This window comes from Taudactylus pleione, unplaced genomic scaffold, assembly GCF_031769625.1.
Source record: "Taudactylus pleione unplaced genomic scaffold, aTauple2 ptg000434l, whole genome shotgun sequence".
Taxonomy (NCBI): Eukaryota; Metazoa; Chordata; class Amphibia; order Anura; family Myobatrachidae; genus Taudactylus; species Taudactylus pleione.
In genome coordinates, this window is record NW_028284836.1 from 7,610,770 (window position 1) to 7,630,826 (window position 20,057).

The 20,057-nt window shown below is 43.1% G+C and overlaps 1 protein-coding gene across 5 annotated transcripts in view; it reads left to right on the plus strand.

The window, feature by feature from the left end:
* Window positions 1-20,057, plus strand: part of PTK2B (protein tyrosine kinase 2 beta) — a 277,303-nt gene that overhangs the window by 232,039 nt on the left and 25,207 nt on the right. For 3 of the 5 annotated variants that reach the window (XM_088447585.1, XM_088447587.1, XM_088447586.1), the window contains exons 23-25: window positions 8,708-8,770; window positions 19,376-19,501; window positions 19,634-19,795. In XM_088447585.1, the coding sequence (XP_088303711.1) occupies window positions 8,708-8,770; window positions 19,376-19,501; window positions 19,634-19,795 (351 nt within the window). The remainder of the gene's footprint in view (window positions 1-8,707; window positions 8,771-19,375; window positions 19,502-19,633; window positions 19,796-20,057) is intronic. The other 2 variants (XM_088447588.1, XM_088447589.1) reach the window with 1 other exon arrangement.

Consider the following 20,057-nt stretch of genomic DNA (forward strand, 5'->3'; position numbering starts at 1 on the left):
CTCTACAATACGTAGTGGATGTGCAGATATTAATAGAGGCCTGCACATTTATAGGTGTGTGAACAGGACAGTGTACTTTATTACAGCTAAATAATATGTCCTTCAATTTGGTTGTCCCTGCTATTACATTATATAATATTTCAATTTGAGAAATCAATAAAATCTTAACGTTAATGTTTTTGCTACTGGCGTCATATACACTAGGTAGGTGCTGGCGTCGCACGACAGGGATCGGCCAGCTTCTGTCACCCCCCACAATCTCTATCAGAGCCGCTGTGTGTCACATATTTATTTCTGGTTATCATGTGGGAGGAGGTTTTTCTGAAGGGAGGTCAGTGACTAAGGAGCCTGACAACCTATATCACAAGGGAGCGGATCCTGCCACTAACAGCCCCTTAATGAGCTGAGACCCCCTAAATACCTTATATATAGACTTCATCATGTCTATTACCTCAGTGAATATCCTGAAAAACATGAGCCCCTGCTCACCAGTACACGCATAGAACACAGCACAGGGCTGACACTGGGAACGTCAGGCGCTGTATTCTGCTCATGTCCGATGGTTATTAAATATTGAGGTTTCTCCTGAATAAACAGCGTCACAGTCATTATTACTGTGCGAGAAATGAGAGAGTTATTATCGGATTATAATTACAGACTTTCCCAGGCAATCAGTCACTGTCCTGTCACTGCTGGGAGTCCTAGCACTACACAATACAAAGCAGACTTGCATTCACACGTCAATGTCATACATGTACTATTGATTTCCAGTACAGACATTCACACGTGTATAGAACCACATACATGTATTATATCATTCCTGTACATACATGCTTTTTATATCCTTACATACACATGTGTATATAACCTCATACATGTATTCTGTCATTACTGTACAGGCATGTGCCTCATATATCCCTTACATACACACATGTATCTAACCTCATACATGTAATATATCATTACTGTACAAACATGTGTATATAACCTCATACATGTAATATATCATTACTGTACAAACAAGTGACTCTTATATCCTTATATACACACATCTATATAACCTCATACATGTATTATATCATTACTGTACAAACATGCCTCTTATAGCCTTAGATACACACGTTATATAACCTCATACATGTATTATATCATTACTGTACAAACATGCCTCTTATATCCTTATATACACACGTTATATAACATGTATTATATCATTACTGTACAAACATGTGCCTCTTATAGCCTTATATAAACACATGTAAATAACCACATACATGTGGACAAATGATATCTGTGAAGGCCCCCATACACGGTGCGATATAGCAGCCAATCCGACGGATTGCTACGATATCGCTGATATATTGTACCGCGTGTGGGCATGATATCGGCCAGTGCGCGCTCCCGTGGCATCGTACATCGCTCCTCCAGATCTTACTGCATGTTCACTTGATCTGGGGATGCGATGTACCCTATAGTGCTATCTACCTATACTGCTATCTCCTTATAGTGCTATCTCCCTATAGTGCTATCTCCCTATAGTGCTATCTCCCTATAGTGCTATCTACCTATAGTGCTATCTACCTATAGTGCTATCTCCTTATAGTGCTGCTATCTCCTTATAGTGCTATCTCCTTATAGTGCTATCTCCCTATAGTGCTTTCTCCCTATAGTGCTATCTACCTATAGTGCTATCTCCCTATAGTGCTTTCTCCCTATAGTGCTATCTACCTATAGTGCTTTCTCCCTATAGTGCTATCTCCCTATAGTGCTTTCTCCCTATAGTGCTTTCTCCCTATAGTGCTTTCTCCCTATAGTGCTACCTCCCTATAGTGCTTTCTCCCTATAGTGCTTTCTCCCTATAGTGCTATCTCCCTATAGTGCTACCTCCCTATAATGCTATCTCCCTATAGTGCTATCTACCTATAGTGCTATCTCCTTATAGTGCTATCTTCCTATAGTGCTATGTCCCTATAGTGCTATCTCCCTATAGTGCTATCTTCCTATAGTGCTATCTCCCTATAGTGCTATCTACCTATAGTGCTATCTCCCTATAGTGCTTACTGCCTATAGTGCTATCTCCCTATAGTGCTACCTCCCTATAGTGCTTTCTTCCTATAGTGCTATCTCCCTATAGTGCTATCTATCTATAGTGCTATCTCCTTATAGTGATATCTCCCTATAGTGCTATCTCCCTATAGTGCTATCTACCTATAGTGCTTTCTCCCTAGAGTGCTATCTCCCTAGAGTGCTATCTCCTTATAGTGCTTTCTCCCTATAGTGCTATCTCCCTATAGTGCTTTCTCCCTATAGTGCTATCTCCCTATAGTGCTATCTCCCTATAGTGCTATCTCCCTATAGTGCTTTCTCCCTATAGTGCTATCTCCCTATAGTGCTATCTACCTATAGTGCTATCTCCCTATAGTGCTATCTCCCTATAGTGCTGTCTACCTATAGTCCTGTCTTCCTATAGTGCTATCTTCCTATAGTGCTGTCTTCCTATAGTGCTGTCTTCCTATAGTGCTATCTCCCTATAGTGCTTTCTCCCTATAGTGCTATCTCCCTATAGTGCTATCTTCCTATAGTGCTATCTCCCTATAGTGCTATCTCCCTATAGTGCTATCTCCCTATAGTGCTATCTACCTATAGTGCTATCTCCCTATAGTGCTATCTCCCTATAGTGCTTTCTCCCTATAGTGCTATCTCCCTATAGTGCTTTCTCCCTATAGTGTTATCTCCCTATAGTGCTATCTCCTTATAGTGCTATCTACCTATAGTGCTATCTTCCTATAGTGCTATCTTCCTATAGTGCTATCTCCCTATAGTGCTTTCTCCCTATAGTGCTATCTCCCTATAATGCTATCTACCTATAGTGCTATCTCCCTATAGTGCTATCTACCTATAGTGCTATCTCCTTATAGTGCTATCTCCCTATAGTGCTATCTCCTTATAGTGCTATCTCCTTATAGTGCTATCTCCCTATAGTGCTATCTACCTATAGTGCTATCTCCCTATAGTGCTGCTATCTCCTTATAGTGCTGCTATCTCCTTATAGTGCTATCTCCTTATAGTGCTATCTCCCTATAGTGCTATCTACCTATAGTGCTTTCTCCCTATAGTGCTATCTACCTATAGTGCTTTCTCCCTATAGTGCTATCTCCCTATAGTGCTATCTTCCTATAGTGCTTTCTCCCTATAGTGCTATCTACCTTTAGTGCTTTCTCCCTATAGTGCCATCTCCCTATAGTGCTATCTACCTATAGTGCTATCTCCTTATAGTGCTATCTACCTATAGTGCTATCTCCTTATAGTGCCATCTCCCTATAGTGCCATCTCCCTATAGTGCTATCTACCTATAGTTCTATCTCCTTATAGTGCTATCTCCCTATAGTGCTATCTCCCTATAGTGCTTTCTCCCTATAGTGCTATCTCCCTATAGTGCTATCTCCCTATAGTGCTGCTATCTCCCTATAGTGCTATCTACCTATAGTGCTTTCTCCCTATAGTGCTATCTACCTATAGTGCTTTCTCCCTATAGTGCCATCTCCCTATAGTGCTATCTCCCTATAGTGCTATCTCCTTATAGTGCTATCTCCCTATAGTGCTATCTCCTTATAGTGCTATCTCCCTATAGTGCCATCTCCCTATAGTGCTATCTATCTATAGTGCTATCTCCTTATAGTGCTATCTCCCTATAGTGCTATCTCCCTATAGTGCCATCTCCCTATAGTGCTATCTATCTATAGTGCTATCTCCTTATAGTGCTATCTCCCTATAGTGCTATCTCCCTATAGTGCTATCTACCTATAGTGCTTTCTCCCTATAGTGCTAACTCCCTATAGTGCTATCTCCCTATAGTGCTTTCTTCCTATAGTGCTATCTCCCTATAGTGCTATCTTCCTATAGTGCTATCTCCCTATAGTGCTTTCTCCCTATAGTGCTATCTCCCTATAGTGCTATCTCCCTATAGTGCTATCTCCCTATAGTGCTGTCTATCTATAGTCCTGTCTTCCTATAGTGCTATCTTCCTATAGTGCTGTCTTCCTATAGTGCTGTCTTCCTATAGTCTTATCTCCCTATAGTGCTTTCTCCCTATAGTGCCATCTCCCTATAGTGCTATCTACCTATAGTGCTATCTCCTTATAGTGCTATCTACCTATAGTGCTATCTCCTTATAGTGCCATCTCCCTATAGTGCCATCTCCCTATAGTGCTATCTACCTATAGTTCTATCTCCTTATAGTGCTATCTCCCTATAGTGCTATCTCCCTATAGTGCTTTCTCCCTATAGTGCTATCTCCCTATAGTGCTATCTCCCTATAGTGCTGCTATCTCCCTATAGTGCTATCTACCTATAGTGCTTTCTCCCTATAGTGCTATCTACCTATAGTGCTTTCTCCCTATAGTGCCATCTCCCTATAGTGCTATCTCCCTATAGTGCTATCTCCTTATAGTGCTATCTCCCTATAGTGCTATCTCCTTATAGTGCTATCTCCCTATAGTGCCATCTCCCTATAGTGCTATCTATCTATAGTGCTATCTCCTTATAGTGCTATCTCCCTATAGTGCTATCTCCCTATAGTGCCATCTCCCTATAGTGCTATCTATCTATAGTGCTATCTCCTTATAGTGCTATCTCCCTATAGTGCTATCTCCCTATAGTGCTATCTACCTATAGTGCTTTCTCCCTATAGTGCTAACTCCCTATAGTGCTATCTCCCTATAGTGCTTTCTTCCTATAGTGCTATCTCCCTATAGTGCTATCTTCCTATAGTGCTATCTCCCTATAGTGCTTTCTCCCTATAGTGCTATCTCCCTATAGTGCTATCTCCCTATAGTGCTATCTCCCTATAGTGCTGTCTATCTATAGTCCTGTCTATCTATAGTCCTGTCTTCCTATAGTGCTATCTTCCTATAGTGCTGTCTTCCTATAGTGCTGTCTTCCTATAGTCTTATCTCCCTATAGTGCTTTCTCCCTATAGTGCTTTCTCCCTATAGTGCTATCTCCCTATAGTGCTATCTCCCTATAGTGCTATCTCCTTATAGTGCTATCTCCCTATAGTGCTATCTCCCTATTGTGCTGTCTTCCTATAGTGCTTTCTCCCTATAGTGCTATCTCCCTATAGTGCTATCTTCCTATAGTGTTATCTCCCTATAGTGCTATCTACCTATAGTGCTTTCTCCCTATAGTGCTATCTCCCTATAGTGCTATCTCCCTATAGTGCTATCTCCCTATAGTGCTATCTCCCTATAGTGCTGTCTTCCTATAGTGCTATCTCCCTATAGTGCTATCTACCTATAGTGCTATCTACCTATAGTGCTATCTCCCTATAGTGCTATCTCCTTATAGTGCTATCTACCTATAGTGCTATCTCCCTATAGTGCTGTCTTCCTATAGTGGTATCTCCCTATAGTGCTATCTCCCTATAGTGCTATCTCCCTATAGTGCTATCTCCCTATAGTGCTGTCTTCCTATAGTGCTGTCTCCCTATAGTGCTATCTCCCTATAGTGCTATCTACCTATTGTGCTATCTCCCTATAGTGCTGTCTTCCTATAGTGCTATCTCCCTATAGTGCTATCTACCTATAGTGCTATCTCCTTATAGTGCTTTCTCCCTATAGTGCTATCTCCCTATATTGCTATCTCCTTATAGTGCTATCTCCCTATAGTGCTGTCTTCCTATAGTGCTATCTCCCTATAGTGCTATCTACCTATAGTTCTATCTCCCTATAGTGCTATCTCCTTATAGTGCTATCTCCCTATAGTGCTATCTTCCTATAGTGCTATCTTCCTATAGTGCTGTCTTCCTATAGTGCTTTCTCCCTATAGTGCTATCTCCCTATAGTGCTATCTCCCTATAGTGCTGTCTATCTATAGTGCTATCTCCCTATAGTGCTTTCTCCCTATAGTGCTATCTACCTATAGTGCTATCTCCCTATAGTGCTATCTACCTATAGTGCTATCTCCCTATAGTGCTTTCTCCCTATAGTGCTTTCTCCCTATAGTGCTATCTCCCTATAGTGCTTTCTCCCTATAGTGCTATCTCCTTATAGTGCTATCTACCTATTTTGCTATCTCCTTATAGTGCTATCTACCTATTTTGCTATCTTCCTATAGTGCTATCTCCCTATAGTGCTATCTCCCTATAGTGCTTTCTCCCTATAGTGCTATCTCCCTATAGTGCTATCTCCCTATAGTGCTATCTCCTTATAGTGCTATCTTCCTATAGTGCTTTCTCCCTATAGTGCTATCTCCCTATAGTGCTATCTCCCTATAGTGCTATCTCCTTATAGTGCTATCTCCCTATAGTGCTATCTCCCTATTGTGCTGTCTTCCTATAGTGCTTTCTCCCTATAGTGCTATCTCCCTATAGTGCTATCTTCCTATAGTGTTATCTCCCTATAGTGCTATCTACCTATAGTGCTTTCTCCCTATAGTGCTATCTCCCTATAGTGCTATCTCCCTATAGTGCTATCTCCCTATAGTGCTGTCTTCCTATAGTGCTATCTCCCTATAGTGCTATCTACCTATAGTGCTATCTCCCTATAGTGCTATCTCCTTATAGTGCTATCTACCTATAGTGCTATCTCCCTATAGTGCTGTCTTCCTATAGTGGTATCTCCCTATAGTGCTATCTCCCTATAGTGCTATCTCCCTATAGTGCTGTCTTCCTATAGTGCTGTCTCCCTATAGTGCTATCTCCCTATAGTGCTATCTACCTATTGTGCTATCTCCCTATAGTGCTGTCTTCCTATAGTGCTATCTCCCTATAGTGCTATCTACCTATAGTGCTATCTCCTTATAGTGCTTTCTCCCTATAGTGCTATCTCCCTATATTGCTATCTCCTTATAGTGCTATCTCCCTATAGTGCTGTCTTCCTATAGTGCTATCTCCCTATAGTGCTATCTACCTATAGTTCTATCTCCCTATAGTGCTATCTCCTTATAGTGCTATCTACCTATTGTGCTATCTCCCTATAGTGCTATCTTCCTATAGTGCTGTCTTCCTATAGTGCTTTCTCCCTAAAGTGCTATCTCCCTATAGTGCTATCTCCCTATATTGCTATCTCCCTATAGTGCTATCTCCCTATAGTGCTGTCTTCCTATAGTGCTATCTCCTTATAGTGCTTTCTCCCTATAGTGCTATCTCCCTATATTGCTATCTCCTTATAGTGCTATCTACCTATTGTGCTATCTCCCTATAGTGCTGTCTTCCTATAGTGCTATCTCCCTATAGTGCTATCTACCTATAGTGCTATCTCCCTATAGTGCTATCTCCTTATAGTGCTATCTCCCTATGGTGCTGTCTACCTATAGTCCTGTCTTCCTATAGTGCTATCTACCTATTGTGCTATCTCCCTATAGTGCTATCTTCCTATAGTGCTGTCTTCCTATAGTGCTTTCTCCCTATAGTGCTATCTCCCTATAGTGCTATCTCCCTATAGTGCTATCTCCCTATAGTGCTATCTCCCTATAGTGCTATCTTCCTATAGTGCTTTCTCCCTATAGTGCTGTCTTCCTATAGTGCTTTCTCCCTATAGTGCTATCTCCCTATAGTGCTATCTCCTTATAGTGCTATCTACCTATAGTGCTTTCTCCCTATAGTGATATCTCCCTATAGTGCTGCTATCTACCTATAGTGCTATCTCCCTATAGTGCTATCTTCTTATAGTGCTATCTCCCTATAGTGCTTTCTCCCTATAGTGATATCTCCCTATAGTGCTGCTATCTACCTATAGTGCTATCTCCTTATAGTGCTATCTCCCTATAGTGCTGTCTACCTATAGTCCTGTCTTCCTATAGTGCTATCTACCTATTGTGCTATCTCCTTATAGTGCTATCTACCTATTGTGCTATCTTCCTATAGTGCTTTCTCCCTATAGTGCTATCTCCCTATAGTGCTATCTCCCTATAGTGCTATCTCCCTATATTGCTATCTCCCTATAGTGCTATCTCCCTATAGTGCTATCTCCCTATATTGCTATCTCCCTATAGTGCTATCTCCCTATAGTGCTATCTCCCTATAGTGCTATCTTCCTATAGTGCTGTCTTCCTATAGTGCTTTCTCCCTATAGTGCTGTCTTCCTATAGTGCTATCTCCTTATAGTGCTATCTCCCTATAGTGCTATCTCCCTATAGTGCTATCTTCCTATAGTGCTATCTCCCTATAGTGCTATCTCCCTATAGTGCTATCTTCCTATAGTGCTATCTCCCTATAGTGCTATCTCCCTATAGTGCTATCTTCCTATAGTGCTATCTTCCTATAGTGCTATCTCCCTATAGTGCTATCTTCCTATAGTGCTATCTTCCTATAGTGCTATCTCCTTATAGTGCTATCTCCCTATAGTGCTATCTTCCTATAGTGCTATCTCCCTATAGTGCTATCTCCCTATAGTGCTTTGGGAAATATCCCTGTGTCATTGTAATTATGTCTTTCTGACCACTTACCCCAAACAAGAGCAAATCCAGGCTGCGTTCAGACCGCCGCTTCCATCTCCCTATACAAGTGCTATTTAAATGAAGATTTTTTTATTATTATTATTATTATTATTATTATTATTATTAATAAGATAAAGACAGAGCTAGTAAAGAATACATAATAACAGGTCGTTATATATTTCCTGTAACAATAATACATACTAACAAACGCACAATCAGATTTTCACATCAATGATGAAATAATTAGTGACACTTTGCTTCTCATTTAAAGCCAAGTCGCCCGAAGTACAAGGCCTCTGCGCCGGGGAACTTACTGGCGCCTCTGCAGTTTCAGGTAAGCGCACGGGGCTGTGGGTGGTATCTGAGGCGGGGTCTTGGGCTTTATTTATATATCTTATGGTCTTATTAACGCAGCGCTCAATACAAGATGCATTACTTTTATTAACTTAATACTATCTACTGTATGTATTATGCCATGGGAATATGTATGAATGAATAATCATTGCTTACATTTAAAGTTAAATATTTGCAGCAGCTGAATGAAGCAGTGTTCTTGGTTCATTCATTGTTAAAGTTCTTATGTCTTCACACAACCAGTTCATTAGTGAGAACCACAGCAAGTGATTTAATGAAACTGCTCTAAGGGGGTCATTCAGACCCGCTCGCGAGCGGCAGGATGCTCGCAAGCGGGTCGATGTTCCCCACTGCGCATGCGCACGACGGAGGGAGCTCCATCGTGCGCATGCGCGAGACCCGGCGAGCGATGGGCTCACCATCGCTCCGGGTCTCGCACCAAAGGGGGCGTGCTGTCGATGTTGATTGACAGCACGCCCCCTTTGGTGGGCGTGCCTGCCAGACGGAGGCATTCCCATGGGAACGCCTACCGTCTGAAGCCGGCCCCACTGACATCACTAGTGATGTCAGTGGGAGTGATTTTGGCTCTGATAGAGCCAAAATCACTCCAGGGCTTGCGGCAGCGAGACCCTACCGCAGGGTCTCCGTCGCAAGCCCGATGGTCGCGATGGTCAAGACCATCGCAACCATCATGGACGCTCGCTATAGCTGTGGGTGGTAACCCACAGCTATGCGAGCGTCCATGAGGACGCTCCAAAAAAAGGTAGGAGGGCCCTGATTCAGAGCGAGCGCTTTGGTCAGAGAGTTCAGCTCTGAATCAGGCCCTAAGTCCTAAAAACAATACTCCGCCACAGCTACGCCAGGGTCTGCGGCAGTAAGTGAGCCAGCGCCGGAGGGAGGGACCCTGCGTCAGGCACACCCATAATCTGCACATTAGTACATTCCGTATTTCAGCCATAAGGCAGCACAATGATGAATAAAAGTTCTCCTCTATCTACAGCCTATTCTAACACTGAATTTTGGGCTTGATTCAGAGCCGGACGCAATTAGCGCTCGCTCGTCCAGAAAATAGGGGTGGCTATTCAAATGAACCGTTCGCCCTTTGCGGTCTGTTCACGCCTCTAGGTCTGAACGAGCGAACAAAACTTGCGGTCGTTTTTTGGGAAACTATGCCCCCCTGGCCGCTCGCATCCTACGTCATGTCCGTTATTTATTAGATTAATCGAGTACATCGACCAGGGTATGAACTGCTCGCTATTCTTGTGGTTGGTTTTTGCTACCACAATCTTGCGAGCAGTTCAGGCTATAAAATAACCCAGTGACGTGGTCAGTGACGCTGCTGTATTAATTATGCAAACACATAAAACGCCCGTTTTGACCTTTAAGCACGCCTGCGATCGGATCTCCACTCCCTGTTTTGAAGCACCTTCCCCTGTTAGCACCCACATACGCCTCATCCTGTCACTCAAATTAGCAGGCATTCGCTATTTTGCGAGCACATGAATTTCGGCCGCACTGACTGGTTCGCGCATGCGTATAACGATCCGTACGCATGCGCAGTTGGGCAAACATCGCTCGGAGCGAACGAGCTGCCGCTTACGAGCGGCTCTGAATCAGGGCCTGTGTTCTTCACTCTGAATCAGCAATTACTTTGCGTAACATCCTCTGCTTCATGATCTCCCATGCATAAGGCGGGTTACCTACTGGCGCGAGCAAATCGATGTGCCAAACACGATTGAACTACTCCATTGACCCTCTTGTGAATGCAGATGTGTCCACATACATCTAAAGGCCTCCATACATCAGAGATTGATTGCAACAATCGTGCAATTTGCAATCGATTGTGTATAAAAATCTTTCTCTTTTTCAATCGATTGTGGGAATTCTGCAATCTGCAATCGATTGAAAAAGGGAAAGATTTTTATACACAATCGATTGCAAATTGCACAGTTGCTGCAATCAATCTCTGATGTATGGGGGCCTTTACCTCTGTGCGCTACAAATCGCGTTAAACATAATGCGTGAGCTGCAATGCATGTGAAATGCTACGTTACAGTGTCAGCACAGAACATAGGCATCCCGCATATCAGTGTAATCAGCGGAAGCTGCTTGTGCTACTTATTCACATCGCTTTGCGAATAAGAGGCATTTGAAAGTAAAAAGACTGATGAAAAGACGCCCGGTGCTACTGAGTCGCTCCACGGCATGGGCTGTATAACAGACAAGAAAGTAAGAGGTATGTGGGCCCCTCTGTACCTGCAGTGAGTTGGCATGAATGGAGCAGGTAGCTTCCTGGAGGTGCACGCTGTCCTCTGCTGCTCTCAAACGCAGACGTAAGTTGGTATGGAATCATCAGCAGGCGCTGTCCCCATACCCACTGTCCCAGGCGGCCTGGTTGTCCCCGGAGTTTAGGGGTTCTTCCCTGACTCCTGATTCCCCCCATAACTGCACTTACCCCTTGGAATTCCAACAGCTACCAGCAAACCAGGTCTACCCAGAAAACATGGTGGGAAACGCTAGTAATACATGTATTTCAATGCCAGTGGGTAAGGGGTGTAGAGGAGCGATAGGCACCCAGCACAGTATCAGTAGCCAAAGAGAATAAAGCTTCATACAGTATTAATGTTTTCCTTATATATTTTCTACTATTATATATGTTTTCATTGTTCTTTTAATACAAATCCTTTTGTCTTTCCATTTGGCTGGGTGATACATGACAGCTGCCTATATGCAGACCAAGATGCTAGAGAAAACCCTGCTTGTGTGGATATATATATATATATATATTATATATATATATATATATATATATATATACAGTCAGGTCCATAAATATTGGGACATTGACAGAATTTTCAGATTTTGGCCTCTATTCACCACCACAATGGCTTTGAAATGAAACGAACAAGGTGTGCTTTAACTGCAGACTTTCAGATTTAATTTGAGGGTAATTACATCCAAATCGGGTGAACAGTGTAGGAATTACAACAGTTTCAATATGTGCCTCCCACTTTTTAAGAGTCCAAAAGTAATGGGACTATCAACTCAAAAGCTATTTCATGGACAGGTGTGGGCTATTCCCTCGTTATTTCATTATCAATTAAGCAGGTAAAAGGTCTGGAGTTGATTCTAGGTGTGACATTTGCATTTGGAATCAGTTGCTGTCAACTCTCAATATGAGATCCAAAGAGCTGTCACTATCAGTGAAGCAAGCCATCATTAGGCTGAAAAATCAAAACAAACCCATCAGAGAGATAGCAAAAACATTAGGTGTGGCCAAATCAACTGTTTGGCACATTCTTAAAAAGAAAGAACGCACCGGAGAGCTCAGCAACACCAAAAGACCCGGAAGACCACGGAAAACAACTGTGGGCTATGACAAAAGAATTATTTCCCTGGTGAAGAAAAACCCCTCCACAACAGTTGGCCAAATCAAGAACACTCTCCAGGAGGTAGGTGTATATGTGTCAAAGTCAACAATCAAGAGAAGACTTCACAAGAATGAATATAGAGGGTTCACCACAAGATGCAAACCATTGGTGAGCCACAAAAACTGGAAGACCAGATTAGAGTTTGCCAAACAACATCTTAAAAAGCCATTACAGTTCTGGAACAACATCCTATTGACGGATGAGACAAAGATCAACTTGTACCAGAGTGATGGGAAGAGAAGAGTACGGAGAAGGAAAGGAACTGCTCATGATCCAAAACATACCACCTCATCAGTGAAGCATGGTGGTGGTAGTGTCATGGCGTGGGCATGTATGGCTGCCAATGGAACTGGTTCCCTTGTATTTATTGATGATGTGACTGCTGACAAAAGCAGCAGAATGAATTCTGAAGTGTTTCGGGTAATATTATATGCTCATATTCAGTCAAATGCTTCAGATCTCATTGGACAGCGCTTCACAGTGCAGATGGACAATGACCCGAAGCATACTGCAACAGCAACCAAAGAGTTTGTTAAGGCTAAAAAGTGGAATGTTATGCAATGGCCAAGTCAATCCCCTGACCTGAATCCGATTGAGCATGCATTTCACTTGGTGAAGACAAAACTGAAGGGAAAATGCCCCAAGAACAAGCAGGAACTGAAGACATTTGCAGTAGAGGCCTGGCAGAGCATCACCAGGGATGAAACCCAGCGTCTGGTGATGTCTATGCGTTCCAGACTTCAGGCTGTAATTGCCTGCAAAGGATTTGTAACAAAGTATTAAAAAGTGAAAGTTAGATTTAGGATTGTTTAGTTTGTCCCATTACTTTTGGCCCCTTAAAAAGTGGGAGGCACATATAGAAACCGTTGTAATTCCTACACCGTTCACCTGATTTGGATGTAATTACCCTGAAATTAAATCTGAAAGTCTGCAGGTAAAGCACATCTTGTTTGTTTCATTTCAAAGCCATTGTGGTGGTGAATAGAGGACAAAGGGCCTGATTCAGACCCACTCGCGAGCGGCTGTCCGCTCGCAAGTGGGTCGATGTTATGCACTGAGCATGCGCACGACGGAGGGAGCTCCGTCGTGCGCATGCGCCAGACGCGACGAGCGAAGGAAAGTCCTTCGCTCGTTGTGTCCGATCAAAGGGGGCGTGCTGTCAATGTCAGAAGCCGGCCCACTGACATCACTAGTGATGTCAGTGGGAGTGATTTTGGCTCTGATAGAGCCAAAATCACTCCGGAGCTTGCGGTTGAAAACCTCAACCGCAGGCTCCGGCTCGCAATTTCGATGGTCGCGATGGTCTCGACCATCGCGGCCATCACAAAGCACGCTCGTATAGCCTGTGGGTGGTGACCCACAGCTATACGAGCGTCCAGGAGGACGCTCCATGAAAATGGAGCCCGGCCCTCATTCAGAGCGTGCGCTCTGCTCAGAGCGTACGGCTCTGAATGAGGGCCAAAATATGAAAATTCTGTCAATGTCCCAATATTTATGGACCTGACTGTATATATATATATATTCGGTTAACACATATATCATATATATATATATATATATATTTTATTTTATTCAAATTGATATTTGAAAAATAAAATAAAAGTCAGATGGAAAGTAAAGTAATTTAGCATGAAATATTTATTGTACTCCCCCCGGCACAGTGCAGAGGGCGTCCGCAGCGGCCTTGGCTAAATACTGCGCTAACCACGCTGAGAACATCACAGATACTAGAATGGCCGCTGCTTTGTGTTCCCTTTCCTGGTGTTCAGCAGAAAGTATGTAATGCACAGACAGAACTGTGGGCTGACAATGTGCCTGTGAGCATGGCATGTAGTGATAAGCCGGCCGGGGCTGGAGACATTCCCAGAGGAAAGGCAGAAATATTATCGGCCTGGTCAGGGGTGAATGGCGCTGATATATGGGGTCCCGAATCATAAAGGGAATTTCTAATGAGCTCCCTCCAGCCTGAATCACTGCAGCGCCCTGTAGTTCATGGGATCGCTTATTGTCATTTATTATTAATTAATATTAAGGGGAGAGCTCTGGGTCCCCGTGAGGGAGGAGGGAGGACAGGTGGGGTCAGTGATGGGATGTAAAACATAACATTAATCTGAATATATGCAGCACATATCATAGGCAAAGGCAGGGGGGTGTCCAGTTGCCTAGAAACCTCCCCTACACAGCCCACAATAACAGTATATAATTAAATATTTACTAGAGCTCCATGTTTTAAAGTTCTTATTATCATAAGTAAAATAATTACCACAACCAATAAATGATTACACCTGTGCACTAACTAGGAGATCTGGAAAACATGCACTGTTAGGGATGCACTACTATAGACCATCTATAGGGATAGTTATAATTACTGTATAACATACACTATCCACATATACATATATGTCCAGGGCAGTGCTAGGTTCTTTTGCTGCTCCCCCAAACTCCTAGACTTGTTCCCATGCTCTGGAATGGTGCCCACAGTTGAAATAAGAACATTCAGCTCAGGCAGGTTGGCCCTGATGCCGCATATAATGTGTTACTGTGATCACTGGTCCTGTATATGCTGGAATTATGACACACACACTACACTGTGTATGACACATATAATGGGTTACTGTGATCACTGGTCCTGTATATGCTGGAATTATGACACACACACTACACTGTGTATGACACATATAATGGGTTACTGTGATCACTGGTCCTGCATATGCTGGAATTATGACACACAATACACTATGTATGACACATATAATGGGTTACTGTGATCGCTGGTCCTGTATATGCTGGAATTATGACACACAATACACTATGTATGACACATATAATGGGTTACTGTGATCGCTGGTCCTGTATATGCTGGAGTTATGACACACACTACACTATGTATGACACATATAATGGGTTACTGTGATCACTGGTCCTGTATATGCTGGATATGACACACAATACACTATGTATGACACATATAATGGGTTACTGTGATCGCTGGTCCTGTATATGCTGGAATTATGACACACAATACACTATGTATGACACATATAATTGGTTACTGTGATCACTGGTCCTGTATATGCTGGAATTATGACACACACACTACACTGTGTATGACACATATAATGGGTTACTGTGATCACTGGTCCTGCATATGCTGGAATTATGACACACAATACACTATGTATGACACATATAATTGGTTACTGTGATCGCTGGTCCTGTATATGCTGGAATTATGACACACAATACACTATGTATGACACATATAATGGGTTACTGTGATCGCTGGTCCTGTATATGCTGGAATTATGACACACAATACACTATGTATGACACATATAATGGGTTACTGTGATCACTGGCCCTGTATATGCTGGAATTATGACACACAATACACTATGTATGACACATATAATGGGTTACTGTGATCGCTGGTCCTGTATATACTGGAATTATTACACACACACTACACTGTATGATACATATAATGGGTTACTGTGATCACTGGTCCTGTATATGCTGGAATTATGACACACGATACACTATGTATGACACATATAATGGGTTACTGTGATCACTGGTCCTGTATATGCTGGAATTATGACACACGATACACTATGTATGACACATATAATGGGTTACTGTGATCTCTGGTCCTGTATTTGCTGGAATTATGACACACAATACACTATGTATGACACATATAATGGGTTACTGTGATCGCTGGTCCTGTATATACTGGAATTATTACACACACACTACACTGTATGATACATATAATGGGTTACTGTGATCACTGGTCCTGTATATGCTGGGATTATGACACACAATACACTATGTATGACACATATAATGGGTTACTGTGATCACTGGTAATGTATATGCTGGAATTATGACACACAATACACTATGTATGACACATATAATGGGTTACTGTGATCACTGGTCCTGTATATGCTGGAATTATGACACACAATACACTATGTATGACACATATAATGGGTTACTGTGATCACTGGTCCTGTATATGCTGGAATTATGACACACAATACACTATGTATGACACATATAATGAGTTACTGTGATCACTGGTCCTGTATATGCTGGAATTATGACACACGATACACTATGTATGACACATATAATGGGTTACTGTGATCACTGGTCCTGCATATGCTGGAATTATGACACACGATACACTATGTATGACACATATAATGGGTTACTGTGATCTCTGGTCCTGTATATGCTGGAATTATGACACACAATACACTATGTATGACACATATAATGGGTTACTGTGATCGCTGGTCCTGTATATACTGGAATTATTACACACACACTACACTGTATGATACATATAATGGGTTACTATGATCACTGGTCCTGTATATGCTGGGATTATGACACACAATACACTATGTATGACACATATAATGGATTACTGTGATCACTGGTCCTGTATATGCTGATATTATGACACACAATACACTGTGTATGACACATATAATGGGTTACTGTGATCACTGGTCCCGTATATGCTGGAATTATGACACACAATACACTATGTATTACACATATAATGGCTTACTGTGATCACTGGTACTGTATATGCTGGAATTATGACACACAGGCCCTCATTCAGAGCCGTACGCTCTGAGCAGAGCGCACGCTCTGAATGAGGGCCGGTCTCCATGAAAATGGAGCGTCCTCCTGGACGCTCGTATAGCTGTGGGTCACCACCCACAGGCTATACGAGCGTGCATTTTGATGGCCGCGATGGTCTTGACCATCGCGACCATCGAAACTGCGAGCCGGAGCCTGCGGTTGAGGTTTTCAACCGCAAGCTCCGGAGTGATTTTGGCTCTATCAGAGCCAAAATCACTCCCACTGACATCACTAGTGATGTCAGTGGGCCGGCTTCTGACGGGAGGCGTTCCCGTGGGAACGCCCCCGTCAGGGAGGCACGCCTACCAAAGGGGGCGTGCTGTCAATCAACATCGACAGCACGCCCCCTTTGATCAGACGCAACGAGCGAAGGACTTTCCTTCGCTCGTCGCGTCTGGCGCATGCGCACGACGGAGCTCCCTCCGTCGTGCGCATGCTCAGTCCAGAACATCGACCCATTTGCGAGCGGACAGCCGCTCGCGAGTGGGTCTGAATCAGGCCCACAATACACTATGTATGACACATATAATGGATTACTGTGATCACTGTTCCTGTATATGCTGATATTATGACACACAATACACTGTGTATGTATGACACATATAATGGGTTACTGTGATCGCTGGTCCTGTACATGCTGGAATTATGACACACAATACACTATGTATGTATGTATGACACATATAATGGGTTACTGTGATCGCTGGTCCTGTATATGCTGGAATTATGACACACAATATACTATGTATGACACATATAATGGGTTACTGTGATCGCTGGTCCTGTATATGCTGGAATTATGACACACACTACACTATGTATGACACATATAATGGGTTACTGTGATCGCTGGTCCTGTATATGCTGGAATTATGACACACAATACACTATGTATGACACATATAATGGGTTACTGTGATCTCTGGTCCTGTATATGCTGGAATGATGACACACAATACACTATGTATGACACATATAATGGGTTACTGTGATCACTGGTCCTGCATATGCTGGAATTATGACACACGATACACTATGTATGACACATATAATGGGTTACTGTGATCTCTGGTCCTGTATATGCTGGAATTATGACACACAATACACTATGTATGACACATATAATGGGTTACTGTGATCGCTGGTCCTGTATATACTGGAATTATTACACACACACTACACTGTATGATACATATAATGGGTTACTATGATCACTGGTCCTGTATATGCTGGGATTATGACACACAATACACTATGTATGACACATATAATGAGTTACTGTGATCGCTGGTCCTGTATATGCTGGAATTATGACACACGATACACTATGTATGACACATATAATGGGTTACTGTGATTACTGGTCCTGCATATGCTGGAATTATGACACACGATACACTATGTATGACACATATAATGGGTTACTGTGATCGCTGGTCCTGTATATGCTGGAATTATGACTCACAATGCACTATGTATGACACATATTATAGCTGTTTAAGTGGTAATTATACCCTCTTCATGGACAGGGCACACTTGCTCTAAAATTAAGCATTTGGAAACCCCCCTCTAAAAATCCCGCATCTGCCCCTGCATATTTGCATATGAGACATTATATGGCAATTCTGTGCTGCCGGCATGGTCAGACGAGGGCACCCCTTAACTAAAGTCTTCACCAGGGGCATCTTCACCAACAGTGAAGTCTCTACTGCGTATATCTCCAGGAACCGGCGCTATTTTCTTGGTGGTGGCTGCAAACGAATTATATTTAATGGACGCACCACTTGTCTTCTCTCAATACTTACCTGCGCTCCATAGACGTGTGCAGAAAAGACGTGCGCAGAAAAATGAAGGAAGATGTCCAACTCTATTAAGCAGTTACGCGCACAGACAGACATCGCGGTGATCACTCCGAATACAATTGGCCACTATGGTCCCAGTGATGTCACAGGATGTTAAGACAACGTTTCCATAAATATTGGTTCAGAACACAAAAAATGTCCCCCTGCCCTATAGGAAGACAACGGGCACATGTAAGAGGTTTATGTACAATGACCATGGAAACGGATTACTGCCCTGCAACTTCCATGTACTATGTGGCAGACAGATCACCTACTGCTGGGCCTGCCATCTATACATTGTGTGCAATACATCCACAGGTTGTGTGTCGCTGTGTAAGGGGCCTATTTACTAAGCAGTGTTAGGCGACAGAGTGAAAAGTGATAAGGTGCCAGCCAATCAGCTCCTAACTGTCATTTTTCACCTTATCACTTTTCACTCTGTCTCCTACCACTGCTTAGTAAATAGGCCCCTTTGTGTGATGGAAACCACCGATGCTTCCATGCAGAGTTGCTTGTGCTATAAGTATGTATCACGGCAATCTCGTGCCTGCCGCACTCGCTTTCCTCACTGCGCTCTTGTTGTCTGCAACTACCAAACGCTGCTAATTCTGTGTGTTTGTGTCTGTGCCTCGCACCCTTCCTGCACAGGTGCCCCAGAGTCTGTGCGCCAGCTCACCCACACTCTGTAGCCCAACAGAGTACCAATCTCCGATCGACTCCTCGCACAGCCCTCCGCTCCTGCGCCATAGTGTCTTCAAGCGTCGCAGTATGCGGGTAAGGCTTGCATGCTTTGCGTTACCATACCCTGACAGTACGTCTTTTATGTGTATGGTTGGTTGCGGGTGTGTTGGTCAAAAGGGGGGGGCGCTATATTTACCTCTATCACTGTTTCCCATTTCCCGGAAGGAAGAGGATTTTGTGAAGCCCAACAGTAAGGAGGAAGCTCGGAAACTGTGGGAGAAAGAACGGGCCAAGATGTTACAGGTCATGAACCACCAGCAGCAGCAGATGTTAGAGGACAACAAGTGGCTGAAGCAGGAGGAGCGGTCGCTCGTCAATACACTCAAGGTGAGAGGGCATAGGGGGCAACGGGAGCCAGGCCATGTTATCCTGAATTCAGCATTATGGCTGTCAGCTCAGTGTTTCCAAGAGCAGAGGGGGCTCATGGGTAATTAAATCTGCGCAGGTGAAGGACGGAATTAGTGTACAGGAGAGAACATTGCATAACTATAATACATCACTGTTATTACATACCATACAACATGCACAATGTAATTAGCCCAGTATATAGCAGAGAGAATAAGTATGATACATCACTGATATTACATAC